This window comes from Pieris rapae, chromosome 14 (assembly GCF_905147795.1).
Source record: "Pieris rapae chromosome 14, ilPieRapa1.1, whole genome shotgun sequence".
NCBI lineage: Eukaryota > Metazoa > Arthropoda > Insecta > Lepidoptera > Pieridae > Pieris > Pieris rapae.
In genome coordinates, this window is record NC_059522.1 from 3,584,073 (window position 1) to 3,610,547 (window position 26,475).

The 26,475-nt window shown below is 31.8% G+C and overlaps 3 protein-coding genes across 4 annotated transcripts in view; 1 reads left to right on the plus strand and 2 right to left on the minus strand.

The window, feature by feature from the left end:
- Window positions 1-17,907, minus strand: part of LOC111004321 (unconventional myosin-XVIIIa) — a 136,667-nt gene extending 118,760 nt beyond the window's left edge. Inside the window, exons 1-3 of the mRNA XM_022275315.2 lie at window positions 17,265-17,907; window positions 3,080-3,262; window positions 214-1,434 (exon numbers count right to left, since the gene is read on the minus strand). Coding sequence (XP_022131007.2) covers window positions 214-1,434; window positions 3,080-3,250 — 1,392 coding nt within the window. The 5' untranslated portion in view covers window positions 3,251-3,262; window positions 17,265-17,907. The remainder of the gene's footprint in view (window positions 1-213; window positions 1,435-3,079; window positions 3,263-17,264) is intronic.
- A 419-nt stretch (window positions 17,908-18,326) lies between these two features.
- Window positions 18,327-24,257, minus strand: LOC111004324 (fructose-bisphosphate aldolase). Of its 2 annotated transcripts, none has more exons than XM_022275318.2 (9): window positions 24,106-24,257; window positions 23,579-23,691; window positions 22,804-22,895; window positions 20,783-20,954; window positions 20,065-20,268; window positions 19,672-19,787; window positions 19,226-19,325; window positions 18,843-19,042; window positions 18,327-18,435 (listed from the first exon to the last, which is right to left on the minus strand). In XM_022275318.2, exons 2-9 carry the CDS (start codon window positions 23,685-23,687, stop codon window positions 18,388-18,390), a joined length of 1,041 nt encoding a protein of 346 aa, XP_022131010.2. In that variant the 5' UTR covers window positions 23,688-23,691; window positions 24,106-24,257; the 3' UTR covers window positions 18,327-18,387. The 2 variants fall into 2 exon arrangements, with proteins under 2 accessions (XP_022131010.2, XP_022131011.2); XM_022275319.2 differs by having other exon boundaries at window positions 24,011-24,111.
- LOC111004325 (glycine-rich protein 5) lies at window positions 21,421-22,218 on the plus strand. The gene is made up of 4 exons (XM_022275320.2): window positions 21,421-21,498; window positions 21,595-21,625; window positions 21,809-21,904; window positions 22,065-22,218. The coding sequence occupies exons 1-4, from the start codon at window positions 21,448-21,450 to the stop codon at window positions 22,130-22,132; spliced, it is 246 nt and encodes an 81-aa protein (XP_022131012.2). The 5' UTR covers window positions 21,421-21,447; the 3' UTR covers window positions 22,133-22,218.
- Window positions 24,258-26,475: the final 2,218 nt, after the last annotated feature.

Genomic DNA, 26,475 nt, shown 5'->3' on the forward strand with positions numbered 1-26,475 from the left:
TTATAGAATAGTTTATGTTTCTTTAAATGAACGTAAGTTATTAAAATCAGTCACGGGTATTTGCGTTACATTAAGAATGAGAACTTCTTTAGTTTACTGTTATTTTTCGTAACGGTGTATGGCTCTCATAACTTTAATTTGCTTGAAACAATACAAAACGTTTATCACATGAGGTTAACTAGGTAAAAATATTATTTGTTCGATCGTCCTTACCTTAACAGTTACGAAATCCTGACTGCTTTTAATAAGATCAATAACTTCCTCTCTGCTTTTACCCTCAACGTTTACCCCGTTTACTTCTAAAAGCCTGTCTCCGGGCATCAGTCCTGTTTCACTTGAACCAGGATATGAACCTGGTTCAGCAAGGATCACTGCTTTGTACGTTAATTTACTGGTCATTAAATTTCCATTACATTTATTGTCACCGTTTACCAGTGCTATGTCAGTGCCTGTCAAATCTTTCATGTCGCCGATAAAAATTCTTTCTTGGATCACTGCCCTACGGAGGCTGAATCCAAAGTCATTTCTTGGCGCTTTCTGACGTTGTATCGTCAAAACTCTAGGTTTAGGCAAGTGCAATGGAGTTATCGTCGGTAATGGTAAATAAACGTCGTCGAATGTACTAGTCCTGGACCATCTGTGAAATCCTTGTGATTCCCCGACAGGGGAAGTAGAAAACGGTGGTGTGGCAAAGGAGGAGTTGGTAGTATCGGTAAGGGAATCGGCACTAGGTGACGTAGAAGTTACGCCAAGGTAACTATTACCATTACCATTTGTCTTAGGTGCTTCATCGATATCTTGTTTTGTTATAGCTGAGTTTGCATTATTTTTATAATTTTTGAATTGGGTTTCGACAGGACTATGTATTACTTTTTTGGTGAAGTTTTGAATCAGTTGCATATCGTCACTTGACGATGTGCTCTTAGAGGGTGGGATACCATAAGATATAAGTTCATTTTGCTGCGTATTTCGCGCCAAAACATTCGAATCTTGACCATTCGAGAAATCTACGGTATCTGAATTATGGACATTACTTTCTTGGGAATTTGAGCTAGTGTTGCTTAAGCGCGGGCCTTTGAGTATGCCTCGTTTTGGTGGGCGTGGTGGTATAGGAGGTAAATTCGGGGCTTGTCGTGGGCTGATATTAGCATTGTTGGGATTATTTAAAGAATTTAAGGAGGTCTCTGAGCTATCTGACTGCAGGACTCCATCTTTTTTGTGCCAGGTATGAGTGGTTGGGTAAATCGGCGACAAATGATTGTTTTCATCACTAAGGTTTGAATTTGAACCAGAGGTATTGATTATTGGGTAATTGGAATAATTTGAATCCTGTTCGAGATGTGCGAATAGAGAAGCCGTGTAATCAGCAGTGATTCCAGAGGGCAGCTTCTCCTTCTCTTTACGACGGCCTCGGAGTTTCAAAGACCTTCGAACCTGAAACAAACGATAAACTTTGTAAGGATTGATTACATACTGAATATGCGAGGATAAAACTAATATATTGCTAGTTTTTCTATTTGGCTAAACTAAACATTTAGTAGCCGTAACTAGTCAACATGCCTGAAAAATTACTTTTTTACTCTAACTATAGATATCACAGACATTACAACAGGTTATATAGTTTTTGCTTTTCTGTGACGAAAGATCTAGTTTCTGCTATCGCAAAAACTTGCATACCGAGTATCAATTAATGGAGACTGCAATGCAGTTAATGAAAGTGTACACATAAATAATCGAAACTCGTTTTCTTAAACGAATATATGAATGGTTACATATAATGTAAACAGAAAAACAATGCTGTAATAGTATGCAATGTTGTTTATAAAGCGATGATCAAATTGTGACATAATCTCCCGTATTCTACAAAATATAACATAACTTCTAGTTCCATTTGATAATATGTTTACGACGATAACATTGTAAATATTGGAAAACACACCAATGTCCCGAGAGTCACTCCAATTAATTTCAAGCCTTTTCGTTCAACTTTAACCAAATTTTCCATAACTGAGCATCAAACACTAACGGCACACGACCACCGACCTACTTGTTTTACTGTAGAGTCTTGATGCCAAGAAACTCATGAAGCACAATTTGTTGATATAAACAAAATAGTTGAGAAAATAAACACTGTAATGCGATTGTATAATCAATTACAGCGGATACGAACATAAAGAAATCAATGACGCAAAAAGATATTATAATATATGTAGTAATTACATTATAATTTACGTGATGCTTAACGACTTGAATATTTTGAATAGGATTGTAATTCAAATAGTTTATGTACAACCTTTGTGTATAACTTTTAATGATGAGAAAGGTCAAATCAAATCGCAAATCTTCTTAAACACAAGCAATTAAATATGAAACTGAAGTTCAAGTTAATGCTATTAGAGGAGTTAAGCTACAAACTAAAGCTTTGTATTTCAAAACATTTGACCTAAACCGGAGCCTCCTATATCCGGAAAGGGCAATACAGTGACAGTACTCAAGGCTACATATGACTTGAGATAAGGTCCGAATTATTAGCCTTAAATAAAATGTTTTTGATACGATTTATTGATACCCTTTACGCTATAATGGCTTATGAAGATAGATGTGGTGCCCATGGAATATTAGATTTAACACTAGTAAACATCGGATATTATCACTGCTATTTACATTCTACGTGATTTAAAAAATCATATAAAATATTCAGATGTAATCTCATAATAATCTATTACTTATAGTTATCGCGTAATAATCATTCATTGATTATAGAAGATAAGGCATATCATTACCATCGGTAGCTATGATGTAGATAGATAAAATAGTAATCAAAGAGATAACGAGTCTTACGTCAAACTTAAACTTTCTAACTTTAAGTTAGTATAGATACGTGTTATCCAAGCAAAATTTAAAAGTAACTGTCTGATATTTAAAATTATATTCTAATAATCCAGGATTTATCTCTTATATATAAAATCAATTCCACTTACAGAAAAAGTGATTGTTAAAACCTATAAAATTACTAGAAAATCACTGGCTTCTCCCTAATTAATAGAGTATTTTCTGGCTTTTATTGTTAGAAACTCACCTCCTCCAATCTTAGAGGCTCCTCAAGCCCGGCCGCTATTCGCTCCCGCTTTTCTCGTTCTTTCCTCTCCTTCTTCTCCCTTTTTCTTCTTTCTTTTTCGCCATCCCTTTCCTCATAGCCACCGGAGTCACCGCTTGCCAAAACGGTCGACTTCTTTATGAAGTTAAACATTGTGGAATGTACCTGTAACAGAAAAATATTTAAGTATATCGCTATAAGCCACTCTGTATACAATCATATTATCAATAATTCAACACATTTACAGCCTAAATATGACAAAGCATTTGTCCATTTGTGAAAAAATATTAGGGGCTGTTTCACAATGTGTGGATAAAGTACCAAATAGGTATGCAGGACATAAATTATTTGGACGATAAAAGTTCCGAATAAGAAACTTCACGTTTCATGACGAATAGCGCTATCTGACAGTCGTGAAACGCAACAACAGTGTACCAATAAGTAATAAATAGCTTATTTAGAACTTATCCGGACTTTGTGAAACAGATAAGCAGTACGACTTATTTATAATCTCTACGTAAAAGTACATAGAAGCTTCTGTTTTACACATTTTAAAACTGTTTATGGCAAATCATAACCCAGGAGGTTTATTGCGCCGATAGACATTAATTATTCTCATAGCATCCTCTTTCATTATGTCCCCGAGCAAGAGCAATTCATATAGCTAACCTATTTTTGAAAACAATAAATGTAAAAACATTTTCTTAATGCAAAACGTGCATTGTTTTAAACTGTTATTTATGACTTTTTTAATACACGTATTGTCTTTTACAGAATATATTGTATGCGAGGAGCACGTTACATTTAAATTAAACATCTTTATTTAGTATGATAAGAAGAAGAAAAGAAGAGACAAAATTAAGAAAACAGCGTTATGAATAATAAATAAGGTAACAGATGTTACAGTAACAATAAATAAACTACTAAACTAGTGTCGAAGAACAGCAAACGAAAAAGAGGGAAGCAACTTAGAAGGTGGATAGACCGTATTAAAGAAACAGCAGGTGGTACATGGCAGAGAGGGCGGGGTTTGGAGGAGGCCTTTGCCAAAAAAAGGTCCACAGATACAGTAGAAGAGTATTAAAATGGAAATGTGTTTGAATGTAAATTTATCTGAATTACAGGCTTTTATTATTATTATGGACTATGATAGATTCCGGACAGCTGTAAAACTATAATGTAATAAATTCGCATGTAAATAAATATCAAATACTTCTTATATATAAGAAGTTTAACTATATTATAATTGGTAACTAACTTGATTTTTAAACATTTTCCAAAGAAATATTGTTTGAATTTTTAGAGAAGTGAAATTTTTATTTTTCTGTATGGCGATTTTAAGTACATAATTCATAATACTATTAAAATTTGATACTCCAGCGGTTGAAAACATAACTTTTCTTTTACTATATTAAGAATATCCTACATAATAGGTATACAAAGATTATAGAGCTCTTGAATGTACTTTGTTATCCATTATTCAGCGGACACGCTGTCCACGTCCAATGACAATAAACATACCGTTACTTGCTGGAAACTAAATATACTTCTATCAAAACTAACTGTCCTCTACAATAATAGTTCGATCCATACAACCGGTTTCATGCAAATCTCTGCAAACTATGCCTACTGATTTCGATTTCGTCATCAACTAAATCAAGGATTCCCTTCAAGTACCTAATCGTTGAGTACAATACGCTTTACAGAACACGAAACGCCATATTTGGCAGCATTTCTTCGGAACAATGTGCCATTTTTTGCGACGGACGGTCACTTGATGGCACGCTTCATATTGGCAAACGTCCAAAAAAAATTGCTATTAACTTTTTATTTTGAAAAGGACTCTGCAATAAATTACCTCAACAATAAAACGACAAAAACAAGTTTTCGGAATACGAATCTCAAAAAAATTACAGAATGCAATTTGATTACATTTCATCGCTCGATTGCTTTTTACTGTAATAGTCCATCTTGATAACATTCTTAAGTGCCTGTGACATACGATCAACAAAGCTATTGTAATAATCTAGTGGTGCTACAACTCTCAAAGGGTGTCTTAAACATCAATTCTCCGATCATTGTTATTTTATAGGCAAGTAGGTAATTTCCTCACTACTTTCCTTTGATGCACAGACGTGATTCGAACGGAAGACCTCAAAGATAAGGCTCACACGCTGAAGCCACTAGGCCTAAAATGCTTAATCATGATAATTACATAGAAAAGTCTTTAGTTTACGTGAAGATTTACACTAAAATCTTTTTCACCGGATAGAATTTTGTAATCGCCATTCGGAATATTGCAAATAACTTAGCGGTAATAAGGCAACATTTACCGAGACTTAATGTTAAGATAATACATTAGGTTACTATTCTAAGAGCTTAATCGCTTGTTATATATATTATATATGTATTATATATATCAGCTTTATGTGGCAGTGTCGCACTCGACCCAACTGTAGAGCATTAACGTCGTGTTTTGTTATTAAAGTAATAATTTTGCTTTAAAGTAAAATTCAAACGAGTCGTGTGATAATACGGTCAGTGGGCATCGGCCTGAATACTCAAAGTTCCAGACTTGACGACGCCTGCCGCATGCTGAGCAAGTTCAACGAAATCACGAATTTTTGTCCTAAGCGTTTCCTTATTTTTCTAATGTTATCATAGATAGCCTTCTTTTTGATGTGATTTAAAATTAATTTCGTACTAAACTATGTTGTTGAAAGCTGCAGTTGAAATTGTTCTTTGTTATTTATACTTAATTTACTATTCCAAAAACTTATAAAAAATTTCGTGTAATCATTATATTATAAATAAATCAACGACTGACGCAAAAATCTGACCTTTTGCAAATAGAACAGACGAATAATTTAATCTTACAACATCGATGCATCATAGGTATTTTCCAATTCATATTAATTGTATCGCTTGACGACGTATTTAGTATATTAGACATAACATCAGATGACCTTTTAATTAAAACTAGTTGCCATATCATTATACTGGGTTATCGTGTGCTGAGTATATTTCAATAATAGTGATGTATCTAATTAGTAATTCAGACAGACTCACGTATAACGAAATGTATAAGATATTGACTCAGCTCAACTTTTATGACATTAAAAGGGATTTTAACAATTTAGCCGATCAGCGAAAATAACACTACTAATAGACACAAACTTAAATCTGATTATAGGAGCTGTCAAATGATATTATCGATTTTAACTTTGATATTTTCGACAGCGCAGTATCTGTGATAATTATATTATTATTATATTATGTATATTCAGTTATATATATATATAACTGAATATGACCTCCTTCTTTTAACAAAATATAAATGTTGCACCTACTCCACCGCAATAAACACCATTTCACAGCTAAACTAAATCGTTTTACACGTATTAAGTCTACTAGACAGTTCTACCTTTTTTTTATTATTGGCCTGACATAAGAAATCGACTCGTTGTCATTTTAGAAGACGATTTAAAAAAAAAGAGTTTAATAATACAGCAATTGATATGACATTACATGACCTAATAACTTATGCAAATCTCGACTGAAGGTCATACAGAACAGACACGTGTGAAGCCCTATTTCCGAGGTTAATTGCATTAGTTAAGATTAAATCTTTCAAACAATTGCTCGCAGTTGGGGAGCTAAATCTAACCTTTACATGCAAGACATATTGATTGTAATCAAGTATTTGCCTTTACAAAAATGTTACGTAAATTAAATTTTGCCTACTCGACGTTCTATTGGATTAGCAGTAGATTTTTAAACATTGTTTACTGATGTTAATAATTGTACATTAATTTACCTACATTGCATTTAGATATTTATCAAGCTAAAAATTTAAACGCATCTTAATTGACGTAAATATATATGACATTTTAGACAAGTGGCCTTTGGGGCGACATACATGCACACTATTTAAACGTTGTAATCCATCAATCGATGTATGTAACATATATATATGAGTTTTGCTAAAGTAGTAATATCAACCACGATTTATAGTCGAGACTTAGCGAGCTATGACTCCTGTATGTCAAAAAAAACATTATGACACTAGTCATAGTTCGCGGTAAAGGTGAGATACAGATGTTGATACTCTATGATATATATGTAATGTCATATATAGCGTTTTCTCACCATCTTCGTCAGTCATGCTGAAAACTGGTGGTAAGTTTCACATTTATAGCAACCGACAAAATCTATTAAACATATTCGAAATGTAAAAATAAGGATTATTACGTTTTTCTTTATTAATCATATCAATATCTTTTGTATGTATTGTTAAGCTTCATTTTCTTTTCGTTTAACATTCTTTAAATTTTAATACATTGACGCTCATTAATAAAATGAATGCAGGACAATTCTGACGTCAGAACGCCATCATGTGGAATGAAATGCGTCAATGCACTTTGTAATAATTGGGTTAAGAGCATTAACAGAGGATGTGTTCACGTTCCCATTAGTACAGTTATTAACAAAATAAATTCTGGTACTTAAGTTAATATTTACTTAGTATTCATTCCAATTTCTCATCATGATAAAAACCACTTTAGACAATGGCTATAGTAGTGTATACAATGGTGCTTTAAATATGTAATAATATTTAGAATAAAAATAAATATGGTGGGATTTGTAAAATAGTTAAATACAACCAATAAAATAAACACATATTATACAATTTGTAGAAGATTAAATTAGGGAAGTTATCAAATAAGAATGAGGACAAAACAGATAACAGATTTAAGCCATTATGTCTGGACCTCATATTTCTGTTTTCGTAGTCATTTGTTTTTTTTTAATAGACTATTAGAAGCAATTCCAGCTTACTGGCCCATACACACGTTGTCGACTGTTTTGATCTAAAACATGCCGGTTTCCTAACGAGGATTTTCTTTACCGTATGAGCGAGTGATAAATGCGCACATGAACACACGATCCATACACTGTCGAGGATCTACGATCTCAACGATGAGAGTCGCAAGCAGAAGCCACTACGCCAACGCTGCACTAAATATATAAAGTAATTATAAGTCATAAAACACTGGTTGTCAAGAAAAACAAATACCTATCCGAAAGTGGTTTGTTGATAACATAAGAAGTATTATCCAGATTAAAACGAATTAAAAATCGATTATCGCAAGAGTGTTGAACTTGATCAATTACTTCAATTTAAAAATAGCCCGTGAGGCGTTTCACGGTGTTGTGAAAAAACTACAACTCGTAATCGAATCTCATTATATTGGCCGGTTCTGTAATTTTATACTGTCGATTTCGTACTTATATAAATCTTTTAATGCGGTAATTTATTGCAATAAATCAGATTTTAATGAACATCTTTTTTGTAACTAGAAAAAAAGTTGATAGAAGAGATAGAAGGAGAAAGAAAGCCGTAGATAAAGAAATATGGTAAAGGCCTTTAACCGTGAAGGGTTCATCACTGGTACCGAAGGAAAAATTTAAACCAAATTATAATAGCAAGTGAGAAGAAAAAAATATACTTATGTACTTATAACAAATTTAAAGTGGTGTATTGTTAACAATAACAAAGATTGAAAATAAGGTTTATTATTATATTAGTAATTAATCGATAAATTATGTATATAAATAACAAAACATAATGAAGTTGTATATAAATTAACTGTTCATCCTGAGCTCAGGAGGATAATTAATATATTATATAAGTATATCTATTCGAGCACAGCCACCTTAAAGGTTATGTCAGTAACTCTCGGATATCTTTAGTATTTTAACACGGTGCACATGAAAATTAAGAAAAGTCCATTTGAACGAATTCTGTAGTCATACAAAATCTAAAGATTCGTAAAATATTTAAATACAGAGCCAACTTACGGCCCAGTCTAAACAGAATCAAAGTGTGGAACAAAATCTCAATCGAAATGTTCTAAGCCGGAGCAAACAATAGTCCCCCAATACGAGAACACAATAGAAAAGTAAGGCCACGCGCCACACAATAGGCTGGAATGCAACTCGACCTGCCTTAATTACCAAGTAAATTATCGCTGCTATGTTTGACAAGCATGTGCAAAAACATCTTTCTACTCTCACTATTCTCGGCACGCCGAATTCCTTCACGAAAATCAGACGAATATTCTCTAAATAACACAAACAGTGTTGTTTGTGTTGTTATATGAGTATGAATATGTAATATAAAGACAGATTTAACCGAACCAATACGACTTAGGATCCTTCAAGAAAAGAGCGTATTAACTCTCAAAAGGTAGACAACGCACTAGAAAAGGTACTTAAGTATGTTATTATAGTTTGAAGTTAAAAATAAAAACATAGAATTTGGCGAGATTATTCTTGCTGTATTAACTTGTTGAAGGTAGACGACTTTTTGATGGATTTAGGTCTAACAATTTGACAGATTCGGAATTATGCGTTGAGCACTAAGGGTACCCGAGTACCACATCTTTTTAATTTCATTTTTAAGATATTTCGAGATATTATGATTTATTAGTTCTTGATGTGGGTGATAAGTATGGCGATATCAATTATACGTGCCGTTTTATTCATTTAAATTAAACTTAAACACGGTTTTAAAATTAAATTTTAAAAACGAATGTGAATTTTCAAAGTCTACGCCTTTTATAAGCGTCATCAAAGATCTGATTTTAACACAATTGTAAAACACAACGGCTATTCAGTGAAAGCGCAAAGCACAGTTATTTTCCCATATAAAATAATACCGGTTTAAAAACACGCAAATTCAAACATTTTTGCCATGACTGTGCACATGCAAAAACATCAAACTTAGTTTGAGTACTCAAAGTGTTCAACAAATTATGACTCGTGTTGAAAGATAAGAAAACCCACATACTCGTAGTTACTTAAATCGTGTTAACCATAACCAGTGTCGTGACCTTAACATTGTGTTGACACAGTTGTAACGTACACATTTTGTTGTAAACGTACTCTTTACCCAATTTCTTTAGCGTTCAGACTATCGATTTTAAGGTAATTTTTAACCTAGTTTATAAGGGTCATATGGATTTTTACTGTTAGAAGTATAAAGGAAAATTTGTACAATAAAATCACGGTGCTGACAAAGATTGTATAGCATTACGATAAGACACCAGCCGTGCACTATAAGCAATGTAAAATAATATAGTTATAAAATATATAAAATAATAATTTAGATAAAAAGTATTTTGTTAATCTGCTTTATATTAAGAAAAAACAACTTGCCCGGCTTCAGCTCGTAGTCGTAAGCCATGATAAATTATAAACTTAATGCTTCCTCAAGAATCACTTTGCGCAGTAGTTTTTGAATTGATTGCGAACAAAATAGACTTGTATGGTATAAAAGTTTTTTGTAGGCATTATGAAGCTCTGCAACTTTTCTCTAGATACGTTAACGTAACGTTTTCGTTGGACCATTTAAAAAATCTGTCGTTTAATTTTTAGGCCTAACATATCGCTTAGGCCTTAGACTAATAACTTAAATGCCTATTCTATTCGCTATATTAACTTTACCTCTTTATAATAGCTAAACAAATTGTCCTTTAAAAAAAAGCTTACAATATATATCCGGAACATGTTTGTATGAACGATTCGGTAAGGATTAAGTATACCTTAATTAGTAAAACAAACTCCACTAGCTTTTAACCGTAAATAACAATTATCCATGAACTAACAATAGTCATCGCATACGTCATAAGCTCTGTCAATGTTGTCCAAAAATAACATACTAAGCATTTATTTATTATTTGGTAATATGTATTAAATATTATTGTTTATTGAAGGTAGACGACTTTTTGGTGGATTTTTGACAAATTCAGAACTATACGTTGAGTAGTAAGGGACCACAATCCTTTTAATTTCGTTTTAAAATACATCGTGATTTTATGATTTATTGTTTATTGATGTGGGTGATAAGTACTACGATATCAGTTATACGTGCCGTTTTATTAACTTATTATGTTTATCATATATGTAATATGACCCATAAATATTCAATATCCCAGTCTCACTTAACTGGAATAGGATAGGAAGGAAGTAATTGTAAATGATGGTTCAATGATAGTAGTACCAATTAAAGTCGTAACTCAAATGCTTGGAACACTACCCACTTAATCACAACGTCATGCTCTTCACTAAAGACACTTAGTGAGTTCAATCACCTGATTACGCAACTTTGTTGATACATCTTCATTCATCGTAACGTGAAATGAGATCGAGGTAACCACAACCTGCTTGAAGAAACAATGAACTATAATTGTTGTTGATAGTTCCTTATTTATCTTGCGATTGGAAAGTTTTAATAGGATACGATGATGACATATTTAAAATTGTGTGTTATAAAAACTTCTTCGAATACTCTGTTTTCTTGATAATATTCTGTAATAGATATGTAGGTGAACAGCTGAGTCAGAGACACGCCGGTCTTGGGATAAGTAATTCAGAGACTTAACTGTCTTCTACACTATATTCAAATCCATTAGGTTTTTGAGATACGGCCCGAATCTTATTATAATATTTAGTGACTATATTCTTACTATGTAAACGTTCAAGCGTTTTTAACAAATATTTTAATAATTAAGTTTTAATCCTGTTTGGTTATTCAAATCTGCGGTAAGCCTGTCGTGTGATTGTTTGCAACAACCAATTTTTACCATCAATTCTAAACGATTACTAAAAAAAGGTTAAACAAATTCTTAACAGGCAGCATCGCACTCGCGAGCCCACTGAAACTTTCCATGGCTACCGCTTGTTTGTTCTATGATAAAAACTAAAATTGTTTCATAATATAAATGCCTTACATAAAAATATAATTTCACCAATGCGCCGTTCGTGAGATATATTAGGAAACAGTTAATAATCGTATTGTTCATACATGGTTGCAACATTTAGGAGCTCGGAAATACCGCTTATATCTATGCCATATATAGGTGAAATAAAAGATACATCATACAAACGATACCGTGGTAAAACTGTTCTTACTTGGAATGGCCCAATAGAAGAAAAAAGAGAGGACACCTACCACAAACCTGGGTAGATGAAATAAAAGAGATAGCGGGGAAAGAATATTATGAATGTACTTCGCGTCCTTTTATTGACAACTAAATTAAATTCTAGTTTTTCTTTTTGCTGTACAGCCAAATTATTTAACATGATTCCCTTTCTTTTTAAGAAAAACTATTATATGTGAAGATTTTTAATTGTCTTACAAAGTGTAAAGATGAGATTCTGTGAATCTTCTAAATAAACAAATAATAAATTTGAAGGACTCCGTCGGAAGTGGTGTATTATTATAAAATATAAAAGGTTGTTTTTATTATATTTATTTATAGCCATTATACGCAATAAAGCTTATCTCTAATATATCTAGCCCTTAATCGAGACTCAAGTTCGTAACACTGAACTCACAAATTACCATACAAACATTGGGTCTTGAATACTCATCATTTATTCTAACCACAAGACATAACTGTAGCTCTCACACTATGCAGTCGTTGTTTTGAATAACAATAACTCTACGCAAGAGTTATTATAGTGGGTTACTTTAGACAAAACGTAGTATTGACATGATTTTGCTCAGTAGGCATAGGTAAGGTCATTGACCCGAGGCTGATTATGACGTTTTAGTCGAACTTTACAAACATGAATATCGCAAACAGATTACAAAGGACCTGTTAAATCGCTGCTATTGTAGACAGTCAGTAAATGTATAAAACTACTTGACTGAACATACTTTATTATTATTATACTGGGTAGATACCTAAGTTAATTCTCTAATTCTGAGGTGTCTTAAATCAACATTATGTTAAAAAGATTTGACAACCGCAGCATACATAAACCTTAAACACCTGTTTACCATGACAAAATATAAATACTACGGTGATATTCCCAGAGTTGCTCGTAGGAGATCTCTCAATTCTAGGAGCGCTGGCGAGAAACTCACCAGACATCAAGCGACACAAGTGGAGTAGGTGATACACTCTAAAGAGATTACAATCGTATCCCAAAACAGAAGTGCGCATGGAAGTCCGAAGTACGGCCGTTCCAAGTAAAGCTGCTGACGTAGACATAGCGAAGCAAAGAGAGCCAGAAAGACTTGCGAAGTGAAATGCGAAGCTCAAGACTGAACGCGGATGGATTCTCACTTTGGACACCCTCTGGGATTCAATCAATGGAATCCAAAGGGATTCAGTCAAGTCATGTAAATGGTTCATATTTTTATTAAGATTTTAAACATTTGTAGTAAGTGTAAGTATTTTATTAATGAGAACTTCGGAGATACAATCCTCTATCAAAAATACAAGAGTTAAGTAAAGGATAAAATTATCTATAAAGCACAACTATTATATAATTTTCATAGTAGAATCTATGATTCGAAGCATTAATGATTAATGTTTTAGATACAGATCTCATTTTTCTCTGAAGTAAAATATAAATGTATGGGGTCGTTAATCCAACGGCGCAAATTACATACTAAAGCTAGTGTAAGTGCAATTGACATCTGTTGAGTCTGACTATGATATCGAATATCGAGGAAGTTTGCAACTAAATCGTTCACTTCCGTATTTCAATATTAAGCTTGTAATATAATATAATAAAGAATATAGTAATAACATATATTGCTTGTCTTTTTTATTATTAAATTAAAACGTAATATGACGCTGAAAGCCCGATACGACTTATGTGAATAATACAAATTTGCGTGAATCGAAAATATCGTTCAACTCAAATGCGAAAAATCTGATAACATCCACTTGAACTCACATACAATAAATTAATTATTTTATGTGAAGTGGAAAAAATACTAACCCAAAAAAGGACCAAAATATTCAATGTTATGTAACCTATTCATAACATTTTCAAATTCATGAAGTTATTAACACGTTATTGTACATTAAAAATACGTTTTAACATACATTAAGATAAAGTGGCCATCTATATATAAATAGCTCTGTATAGACGGACAGCCTAAATAAAAGTTGGTTTATGTACTAGCTACTACTGTTCGCGCATCCGTGCTCTGGGGTCAATGGACCACTGCTTACGGAAGAGAGGAAGCTTTGAATGATAACTATTTTATAATACTAGAGAATCCAGGACACTGCTGCGCTTTCAATACATTGTAATCTATGATCAGTTACTAAATAACTACTTGTTACTAGTAAGTTATAATTATAATATAATAATTTGTGTAAGAAAACATTATACTGTAAACAATTACGTACAATCTTATTAAATACTAGCAGATCTGCGGATTAAATGTACAACCAAAAGCTGGGTGTGGGTAAAATAAAATATTTTATATTGTTATAGCGGACCTTTGTGTGGTTAATAAAAATATAGTACCGACTATTACCGAGTCAATTTAGATTATTATTATATAAGTATAATTTTAAAATTTAGATTTAGTTCATTAATATGCCTTTTAGAAATTAACTGATTATTTTATGTACAGGAAAATGTATAATTATAATGGAATTTAACCATGACACAATATTGTGGTAATTATCCTTTAAATAATTTAATCCAAAATGACAAAGTCAAGAGTCAAAGTATTTCTTATACTTAAAAAATATATTAAAATTCACAGGAAATTATGTTTTCTTTCTATATTTAATCATTTAGATAAATAATTATGTCACGAACACTTATTGGCTTCTACCGTTGCGTATCTGCAATGCGCCATTAAAATCCTCTACGAAAACCTACCGATTGCACAGAGTTACGAGATTGCCAGCAATTGCTTATTACATTGTCCACTTTCTATCTCAAAATTGCCTAACGTTACGCAGTTGATGCGACAAAAACAGATAATATCCAACTAATGCGTCTAGAACATTATACAGGTTTCATGTAACTGTATATCTGCACTTCTAAACTTAAACAATTAAAAAAATAACCATCCATAAAGCTTTTAAAATATTTTATAATTAATAATAATATTTTAAGGATCTGTTATTTGTTAAAAAAATGACGATGTTGTCATTTTAATAGTCTACCTCTAGAAATACGTGAATGTTGTTCTAGTAAGTTATTTCTATTTGGTTATCTGGGTTTCAGTCATCTTAGAACCTTTTTAGTAGCGCTCCTATAGGTGTCTTTTAGATAATAGAACTTTTGGTCATTATTCGCAATTCAATGTTTATAGTGACAGTATTTTGTACGCTTGTGACATATATTCTTCTTCATATTAGTTAAATCAATATAAAATTTAGGAATAACAGTATTTCGAATGTCTTAACTGGATTTTAAACATTGGTCGTTCCATTACCCTTACCTATATTTTACAATAAAGGTATGCCAAAATGAATCACGACGGAAACGGGAATGCTATCACACCTCGAACTTGTATGACTATGACGTCACTGCTGAATCAGCACGATCACTTTCAAAAAAGGTGAAGACAGAAATCTATACAATTATATTATTATATATATGTATATTGCATTTAGACCCGAAAACTAATTAATTTTTCGACGACGTATCAGGTATAGAGCCTTTATACATAATTATAAAAGAAATAATATTCGTATTTTGAAGTAATCCGAAACTTAATAATTATACCTTATATTTTTAAATATGGATGAGCTGCGAAAGCTATTAAATTAACACTCATATTATTGTTCAATGAAAACGACTTATTACACAACTATCGTTTATCAAAACACGGATAAAATCAGCAATATCTATATGCAGGGAGCAAAATACATGCGTTATATTCCTCGACATCAAATTCAACAATGGGGAGAACATCATAGATAATTTTTAAAAGCAAAAAATATTAGGCATTATTTTGATCTCAAGCAAAATGGTGTAGATCTGTATGTAGGTAAACACGTGCGGACCCAGCTGACGGTTCACCGGTTCGCGAGTTAATATTGATTCGGCGCGAGCGTGATCTTAGCCGCGTGCCAAGCCTTTTTTACTAAATTCTTGATTCCTTGTGCATTATCAGTAGTAGAAAATATACTTATGGCTGCCCACACCCTTTTTAGTATAAAAGTAATTCCCTGTCAAAATTGAATGTTTTTAGAAATACTATATACATAACACTATAGATCAAATGATTAAATGATGATAAAAAATAGGTCATGAAAAATTATATGAACTACTTTGAATAAAAAATCTACCTATAACCTGCATCCTGTATTAATATTTTTCCTGACTTAGTATAAGAATATATCATTCAAACATTATTATTAAAATAACACATGATTAAAACATTTAAAAAAATCTATTTTATTTTATTATTATCACTATGTAAGTAATTGTTATTTGATATGCATGTATATCACAATTTTACAAAAATGTTGGCCTTGGCAACATTTTTATAACTTGGCAATATACATATATTTAATTGAAAGAATGGTAATAACATTCTATTACAACTGAAAACAGAGATACAAAAAGACGACATATCCAGCATGTATGTGTTGCAATAAATTTCTTTCTTAAAATAACAATTAATTCTTAGGCACAACCTACCTAGATAAATAAAAAGAAAGATATCAATTTAATACTTATATATCTTTTATATATTTAAAGACTTCAGCGAGAATTTACATGATAAGGAGAAAGGGGCTTAAAATAGTCATACCATTATATATAATTATGACTTACTTATAATACAAAAGTAAAAATTATATAGTACAATACTCTAGCACAACAGTAACGCAGAGGTTAAAGTTTAAAGGTTTTTATTAAGTGTTCATATGAATCATCTCATAATCCTACAAACTTTAGTATATATTAAATTAAAGAAAGTTTTTCTTATTTACAATTTTATTTTTTTTATTTTATCATTATAAAGTCCAGTCATTTCATTAATAATAGAATGGATACAAAGTAACCACAACCAAGTTATGTTATGAACTATAAATGTCATTAAAAGTATGCTAACTGTTAGCATTAGATAATACAATAAGTATTATTGTTTGTACTTATTATACTAAATATATTGCTATAATACAATGTGGAAGAATTAACTTAAAGATCTAGAAACAATTGGAGTCTTCTAAACATTTACACTGTTAATAACTATGCTGTATATTGCCTACAGATCTATGTCAACACAAAACATAAAACAGATACAGTCATTACATACTTAACTGTGAATGACATAGCTCAGGTCTATTTGTAAGCATCTTATTAAGCTTAATAAATATTTACTAACCAGTTCCTATTTATAATCCAAAAAATAGGGTGAAGAAAATCCCCGAAACCTTCTAATAACAAACACTCAGCAACTATCACAATTTTCAGTCATTATTTATATTATTTAGAACACTTCACTAAGGAAATTAAAAAAGAACACATCCGCACTATGTTCAAAAAAGCCATCATACGACATTGATGTAAACTCAAAGGAATGCATTACAATTTCGATTTCTCTGCCATACAATTAATGGCACTAGGAGGCATAATGTACCATATTTATAATCCGATTTTTTTTATATTTCATACAAAGGTGTAGCAGACTATATTTTATGTTCAAAGACCGAGTAGATTAAACCTGATGGCTGGTATTATTTTACAAAACTACTGTACGGTCTTCTGACAAATACATAAGCCGTACGTACTTGTCCAATACAGCATACGCGATTCACTAAACGAAGTTCTCTACTCCTCACATATTATTTACTGTCTATTGCTGTTCTGTAATCTGTGTCAATGTGCCAAAGTAATCTGTCAAAACACATCCAAATATTATATAGCTAAATTAAAGAGTTCTCACTATCCTTAGAATAGATGCCTAATGAAATGCTTTCTAAATTGTTAGTTTACCATAGGTAAAATGTTAAATGTCAATGCCATGTTTCATACTAAAAATAGTCTTATGTCACATCATAAGTTTTATTCTTATGTCACATCAATCATTTTAAAAGTCAATTTTGTGTTGAATAAACATTAATATATTTTGTTTAATTAAATATTAACCCAAACTATTTGTAATTTTTTTTTAAAGAACATACATTTATTATTGTTTAAAAATCTTCTGAACTGCTCTCTAGTGTTTAATCGTGCTTAATAAATGAATTTATTAAGCACGATTAAAGCACAGACTATCACAAACATTTAAACTTGTCTTAAACTAGATGGCGTTATATGAGAATACACTGCAGGTATAAGTGTGCCAGAAAGGTGTGCAAAAAAACGTATTTTAAAGTTTATTAGTTATATTCCAACTTTACCTAAGTTGGAATATAAATAATAATTTTTAAAATATAACATAAAACATACACAATCTAATTTTTATTATAATGATGTTATTAGTGGTTGTCTGTCCATTTCTTCAATTAAGCACCTTCAATGTGATACTGTCCCAAAGCAGCCAAGCTGTTGGCCTGTAGAAAATTTGATAAAGTTATATTATATACCTAGTATAGAAGTAATTATTATGAATAACAAGTCTTAGTTTCACAAAAGCGATACTATTTTATCCAAGTTGTGTTGTTGTGACAAGAGATGTCGTAACCTACATTGAACGCACGTAAACCCGGTCGTATATACCTATGTATGTTTATTATGTATATATACCCGGTAAACAGCAGGATTCAAGAAAAATTTAGGTTATTGGTAAAGCTTCAAAATTTATTTATCAGTTTTAGTTTTGATTCTCATAGAAATTGCAGTAGTTTTAACTAAAATACTATTTTGTCTTTTACACTGTAAACACAATTTTACAATAGAAATCAAAAGAGGAAGTGTACTAAATCTGATTCAGTTTGTACTAGAAAAATGTTATACATACCTTAGCTCTCTTAATAAGCGCAGTTTGCGCTATTGTCACATTCTCATCTTGTCCAGCCCACGTTTTCCAAACAGAAGCTTGAAGTGCCCTTCCATAGCTAAAGGTTAGGGCCCACGGTTTCTTCATAGGCACTTTATTTATAGCATTCAAGTTCACTGTCGCTTCCTCTTCTGTTTGTCCACCAGAAAGAAAAGCTATGCCTACAAATAAAAAATTTTAAACTTGTATAATGTAACGTGTACAATTTTGTTCTACAATTTTTGCCGCCTCTTGAATGAACCTATTTTGTGCTCCTTTTTTCGAACTGTGAATATTTGTGAGTCGGTAATATAGAACGATGCTGATTTCTATTAGTAGGTAAGGTCCAAAAATATATTATGTACCTGGAACGGCTGCCGGAACGCCTCTTAAAAGAGCCGTGACTGTTGCTACAGCTATTTCTTCAGGACTATTACGTGCTTGACATCCTTTTCCAGGTGTTACCTAAAAATTCTTTAATATTAAGTTATATTCATAAAAAGTTTTTCATTTACAATTAATCTGTCAGAGAAGGGTTAAATCATAGTTTTAAAATGTTTTGCTGATAAAATTCTTGGTATTTATTACGTAATTTATTAATTGTTAAAAAATTAAAACACACAATTAAAGTGATTGATAGATTTTAATTACTTTAATTGTAAAGACAATAAAATTCTAAACTTAAAATAAAATTCTAAACATGGGCAAAGTCCCTCCTTACAAAATTCAATAATGCATCAATTTGTTATTTGTGTAATTAAAGTAAGGATCTAACTTGTATGGATGTCAAAGAAAGATTTGACAATCTTACCATATTAGGCTTAAGCAATGTTCCCTCGAGGAAAACATGGTGATCATTCAGTGCTTTATAAACCGCTGCAAATACAGTTTCTGTCACCTTTTGAGTTCTTATAATGTCATGGTCCCCTAGTAAAATAAACCAAAAATGCGGCGTTACATTGGAGAAGTATATGCAACAAATTTAATACTATAATTTGAATATTATACTTTACTCTTTATACACCAGGTGATTTTTATATAATGTTAAATTTTTCGTCCCATTTTATATGAATTATCAACGTTTTTTTTTGTACCTTATTTCTGATATTATTGTGACTATTTAACCGCCGCGGCTGGTAGTTTTATCCAGTGTTCCTGAAACTATATATCTACTACTACTGCCGCCTATTTTCCTGGTACTCACCATCCAACAACACATCTGGTTCCACAATAGGCACAAGCCCTTCGCTCTGGCAGATGGAGGCGTAACGAGCAAGAACATTAGCAGTACTCTCAATAGCAAGGGCAGAAGGGCCGTTAGCTGATATAGTGAGTGGTGCTCTCCACTTTGCGAACCGACATCCTTGCTTCTTGTATTCCGCGCAGCGCTTCGCTAGATCATCGAGTCCTAAAAATTGGATCCATTTCAAAATTAATTTTTGTTTTATTCAAACTTTTATAAGTACCTATTTCCATTGACATTGGTGGATTAATTAAGTTGTTGACTTGATTAGCAAAGCGCCACTCACGCGGGCAATACGGATAGTGAACAGAGTTTCTATTGAGGTGGACCTATTTGTTTGTACACTGGCGGAGTTCACAAGAGTTACTAGCTATATTGTTAGTTATGGATAGATAGATTTAGGAATATAAGTTTAATTTTTTAATGTTTTTATTTAAAATAGTTGGTGTGGGATTTTGGAATTCTATCGTATTAGTAATTACTGTTAAGATAGAAAAATGTTGTGATAAATAAAATAAATAAATAAATATTTATTGATGAAGAATATTAATTTTCAATCCTTCTAAATGAGAACTAACAAAACCGAATCTTCGAATATTAATGTATTATATGCTAAATATACTAAACGTTTACTTTCATATTTACTTGTACCAAGATTTTTATACTGTTTCGACGATACCTTGAGTTGTTACTTCATCCGTATACGGTAATGGGACGACATCCTTATCAACCTTAACTCCTGGTATTATATTTTTCTTTTCCAATAGTTCTATAAAACGCACTCCACTGTCCGTCTTCTGATATACAGTCTCATCATAGAGAATTACCGCTGATACATAGTTTGACAAGACCTGTAATCACCAAATTAGTTCATAATGATAATAACAGTCAGTAATTAAATCTGCGTATAAATCTAAAAGATGTAGGCCTATTCTGTAAAAGAAACATGGCTTCGAAATGATTTCGATATATAAGACGTCATCTTTTTCCTGTGTTAAAACTTGATAGTGATAAAATATTTCCATTACCTTTGTTTAGATTTCGAGTTTACATCACTTTCAAAAAGGATTATTAGCTTTTTTACTATGTATTACAGCGATTTAAAATAATGACATCGCGCTAGCTTCTTATAAAAGTCATGTTAAACTCATATTATAAAAATTATAGTTGTACAATGCCACTTCGGACTATAACAATTTAATGTCATTAAATGACAACATATAATGAACTGCATTGTTATTTATGGTAGGGTAAAAATTAATTGTCTGGGTATAAAAACCACGCGCGAACTTGATTTATTGTTAGTATATTTTTTTATTTGATAACAGTGCTAGTATAGCGAAAATGTTTAAATACTTTGTGGTGCTCTTCATAGGTGCAATGTTTATCGGGAATGTTAGTCTTTTATGTATAATTCGTAAATCTAAATATTTTGTAAATTATATTGAAAAATGTATGCAACATAATGAAAAATCAATCCTTTTTTTTCAGAGTAAACAACAAGGGCCGGGCGGTGCCGCGGGTAGGTATCAATATATAGAACAAACTTTTATTTTTTTTAATTAAAAAACGTTTGTGGTTTGAAATTGCATAAAAGACAATTATACAAAAAAGAAAAAAAAATACTTCTACTAATACTCAATTTATTAAGGTGCTACTGTATTTTTACCGGATTATTTTATACAGCATCAAATTCCTTGTATAGGTGGTCAAGCCGATTTTGGAGCTGGCATGCAGGCGGGTGGAAATGGAGGGTTCGGTGGTGGCGGACCTAACGGAGGCGGTGAAGCTGGATTTGGGGGTTCGTATATTGCAATATACTATAGGCCGGTCCGCGTTGAGCAAAAATTTTAATTTGTGTAAAAATTAGTTTCATTAATATAAATATTAAATTAATCGTTGAAGGCTGAAATTATATGAATAGAAACTTATTGTGAAATTAATCTTGATTCTTCTTTTAGCTGGGTTTAACGCAAACGCGGGAGCAGGAGCAGGAGGAGACGCAGGGCAGGGGGGTAATAAAGGATAACTAACGAACGTAAAACGAAGAACCTAATGTACGATAGGTACATTAAAGAAACTGAGATATTATTTAATAATAAACTGCATATATAAATAAAACATATTTTTATTTTATCCTCCTTTGACTAAATCTTTGTCTTTGAATCAAACTATTTCATAAAAAGAACACCATAAATTTGCCTATTGAGCGCTGGGTCGAGGTTCATGACTAATTATTATACTTACCCCAACTTTAGGTTTTTCCCAGTTTTAAATTGATGTATGAATAATACAAAACTTGTCACATTATCGTCGCATAATTTGTGCGTCAAAGCTGTGACGTATTTTATATTCTAGAGTATTACTGTTTTATATTTGACGTTGCTGGAGGGATTTGATAAAAGCTCGAATTGACTATTATCAAACAAAATATGTATCCCTTGAAACGAATTTTTTACCAAAGTATTTTACCATATTATAGATATTTCGGCATTTAGTTTTTTATATATTTTCCATAGCAGATCAATATAAACGTTTTAATAATATGCTACAAGTCTAATCCGAAATCCTATGTTGAGGATAAAAGGGAGACCAATACTTCTTATATACAGAAAAAAAAGTTAAAAAAATATACAAAAATTAAACAATTTCCACGTCATTTTAGTATGAAAACAGATACATTTAATACCATAGACTTACATCATCAGATGTAAATAAAAGCTGTCTGTATTTCCGTCTATTGTTTTCGGTATTCTTCAAGCCAACTTGTGCAAGTAGTGCGCCAATTCCCTCTGAAAATTATCGTAAACGTTGTCAAATACAATTATAGCTTTACCATACAAAATATCATTTAGAAGAGATTGTAGAGAACCTTCTCGTATAATGTTCTTCCAAGAAATATGTCCTATTTAAAAATTTAAAGACTTGGAGTGTTTTACCATATCTTCAAATATATTAATAATAATACAGTAGTGCTAGTACCATACCAGTCATGGACTCAGATTCCATACATTTCTTTGATATTTTAAACATAAGAAGATGTCGTTGATTGTTTTTTATATTTAAGACATGCAGGTTTTATGTACGATCGATTGTTATATGTGTACTGAGAAATAAAGATCATTCGTACACAGGCTGAGAGTAACACGTGGAAGCCACTAGGCCAACAGTACTCTTCTCTTTAACTGAATATCTTTAAATAAAAAAATTTATAAGGTTATCTCAAACCTCTTTTTAATATCACATATATCAAAATTTTACCTTATTACGAACAAGTGACTGTGAGTGACGATTTTATGACGATCATTCTATGATTTAATTATGCAATACATAACGTCTAGCTTTAACCATCATAAAATTATTTTGCTATTATTACCTCTAATACATACATAGAGTAAACTATTCGAAAAATGACTTAGTCAAAGTATTAACGTCATGCCCAATCTCCCTTCTAAAACATATTTTTTAAATTTACCATTTGTTTCATCGACAGCCAGTATTCCTTTTCCATGACATACAATAGCTTCAGCAGTTTGCTGTAATTCTTCTTGCAACTTCACAGGCAGGTAGGAAAAGTATGCCATGATTCTGAAAATATTTTAAAGCCTTAAGTATACAGAGAAATAACTTGATTAATAACATAATTCAATGATGACTGAAAACTGTTCATCAGTTCTCTGTGAATATAACCTGGAGGCATTTTAATTAATGAATATGCTACGGAGTGAACCGTTTCAGTAAGCCAAACCTCAAACCATGTCTCAAAACCATCATAAACTAGACAATTGTAGAAGGTATAAGCAAATAAGCGGCGTTGATCAGTTGTGTATCAACCAACGCCACGTTAAAGTAATTAGAGATTTGATATTATTTCCCATTGTTGTATTATAAATTCATACATACTTACTTCCGAAATAGTCACCAATTAAATACACTTAAAATAACAAATACCTAAAAGCATTAATTAAAACACCTTAGAAGTATATTTCAATAATTACTTACACGTAGCGTAAAACAGAATTATTGACGCGTCCGTCAGAACAAAGTATAAATTATGTAATAACTGTTTATTAACTCTAAGATAACTCTGCTGATAGTATATCTTCTCTAACATTAAGTTGTAAATTATAAATTCACTGATATACGCGTCGTTAATGAGTTTCATAAGAACAATTTAAGTTATATTGTTTAGGCTTCGCCGTCCTCGTTCGTTCATTTTGGTTTTAGCGTGCTAAGCGTTTTTTTCGTACTGTGACGTCATAACCTTATATGCGCTTACAAAGTTTTTTAACCGCTAAGGAATCTTCTCGACCAAGTCTGTCTCTAATCTAAGGTGGGGACTGATTAAGCCCCACCTTAGATTAAAGAAATAGTAACCAAAACCAAACTCTGCATATTGAAGCTTATAAATTATACTGGGTTTATTCTAATAAAGACTTTATTATATCAATACATACAGTAAAAAAATGCTTTATTATCATTTTTATGCTTAATTTACCATTATTATCGTGAGATTAGTGTACACTGAACTGTCAGAATTATGTCCGCAACTTCTATCTATAATTCTAAGTGCGAATTAGAACTTCCAAAAATCAAAATCCGATAGTTATAAGACAGATGAGAGAATTCCTGACCTTACTTTTGGTTTACCCCAGTACCACACTTTTACACAATGCTTTACTACAGGTATATAACGATCAGCCTCTCCCTGACTACAACAACTATTAAGCTTTATTTATAGTTATAGTTCGTACTTAAACTAGTCCGTGATATGTTTAATTAAAGCATACATAAATCGGAGGGTACTATTTTAATTGCGGTGATGCTTATGTTACGATTTATGTCCTAACAAATTGCTACATTTACGTACGTACTTCTAAGAATTTAGTTACGCACTTCAATTACATTACGCAGACGTCACAGGAAAATGATGAAGACAATTTACAACGGGAAGAAATGAAATAAAAAATGTTTGTTGGTCAAATTGATAACATTATTATTAAAAAAAGGTAACAGTTAAAGTATTCGGTGATGAATATTTTTGCGGTTTGTAGTAAATGTATTAGGCCTGTTTCACAATGTATGGATAAAATGCCAAATAGCTATGCAACACATAAATTATTCGAAAGATAAAAGTTCCAAATAAGATACTTCGAATTTCATGACGTATAGCGCTATCTGACAGTCGTGAAACGCAAAAATACTATTTATCATACCAATAAGTAACACTTATTTGGAACTTATCCGGACATTGTGAAACAGGCCCTAATAAGTATATAAAAATTATATGTCAAAAAAGAGTAAATATCCGTCATATTTAAGTACTTACTACTACTTTTGACGTAGAATTTTTTTAGGGATTTCCTAGGGATTCCATTACATTAGACTAGCAGAGGCAGACGGGCAGGAGGCTCTTCTGATGCTGTGACACCGCCGCCCATGGACACTCACTCTGCCAGAAGACCCGCAAGCGGTCCGCCGGCCTTTGGAAAGGGTACGCTCTTTTCTTGAAGGACCAGCCGGTTCCACATCGTGGTGGTGCGCAGCAGAAATTGCCTTAAGAATCGTTTAGTTGTGGAACGACGAACGTCGAATGATACGGATGGTATTTTGTATTCTGCCTTGACGACCGATGATGAAACTCAGCTGCAGGTATTAGTCTGAAAACACTCTCCATGGCAAATAAGGTAGAAAATGCAGAGAGATCCCACATCTCTACGCAAATGAAATCTATATTATAATAAGTACTGAGGAAAACCAGTGCCATATAAGGTAAATTACTGAAAATATTTATAGTCAACAAGAAGAGGATATTATTATTTATCCTTAACGAGCATGCCACATGTCAATGAACTATCTTTTACGTCAACTATTTACGTTAATTCTTCAAAAAGTTACTTTTCCCTAAAGGAAAAAACGATTCCCTAAAGGAAAAATTGTCTATTTATCATACATATTTACAACAAATCTAAAACAATGTAACATTTAAATTATATTGCCTTTTATTATTAAGGCGTTAAAAACAATTAATGTCAATGGCATGGCTTCGCACAACTGGATTGGATGCATTTTGGAAATAGAATTGCTTATGTACTAAGGAATATTATAGCATTCATTGTGTGAAATTGTGTTTTGAAGTTTATGAAATATATAAATCTATTCTTATTATAATATTAGTTTTTACAAATATCAGTCCTATGTCATTGTGTAGTGAGGTTTTCCAATGCATGTGTAATGACAGCATTGGAGAACCTAAAATTTAAAAAAAATATATTATCCATTTGCCGTCTTCCTGTGATACTAGTTTTATGCACGATAATTTCCTATATAGTAAGTTTCCTTAAAAATGATACAGTTTAAATATTTTGATAT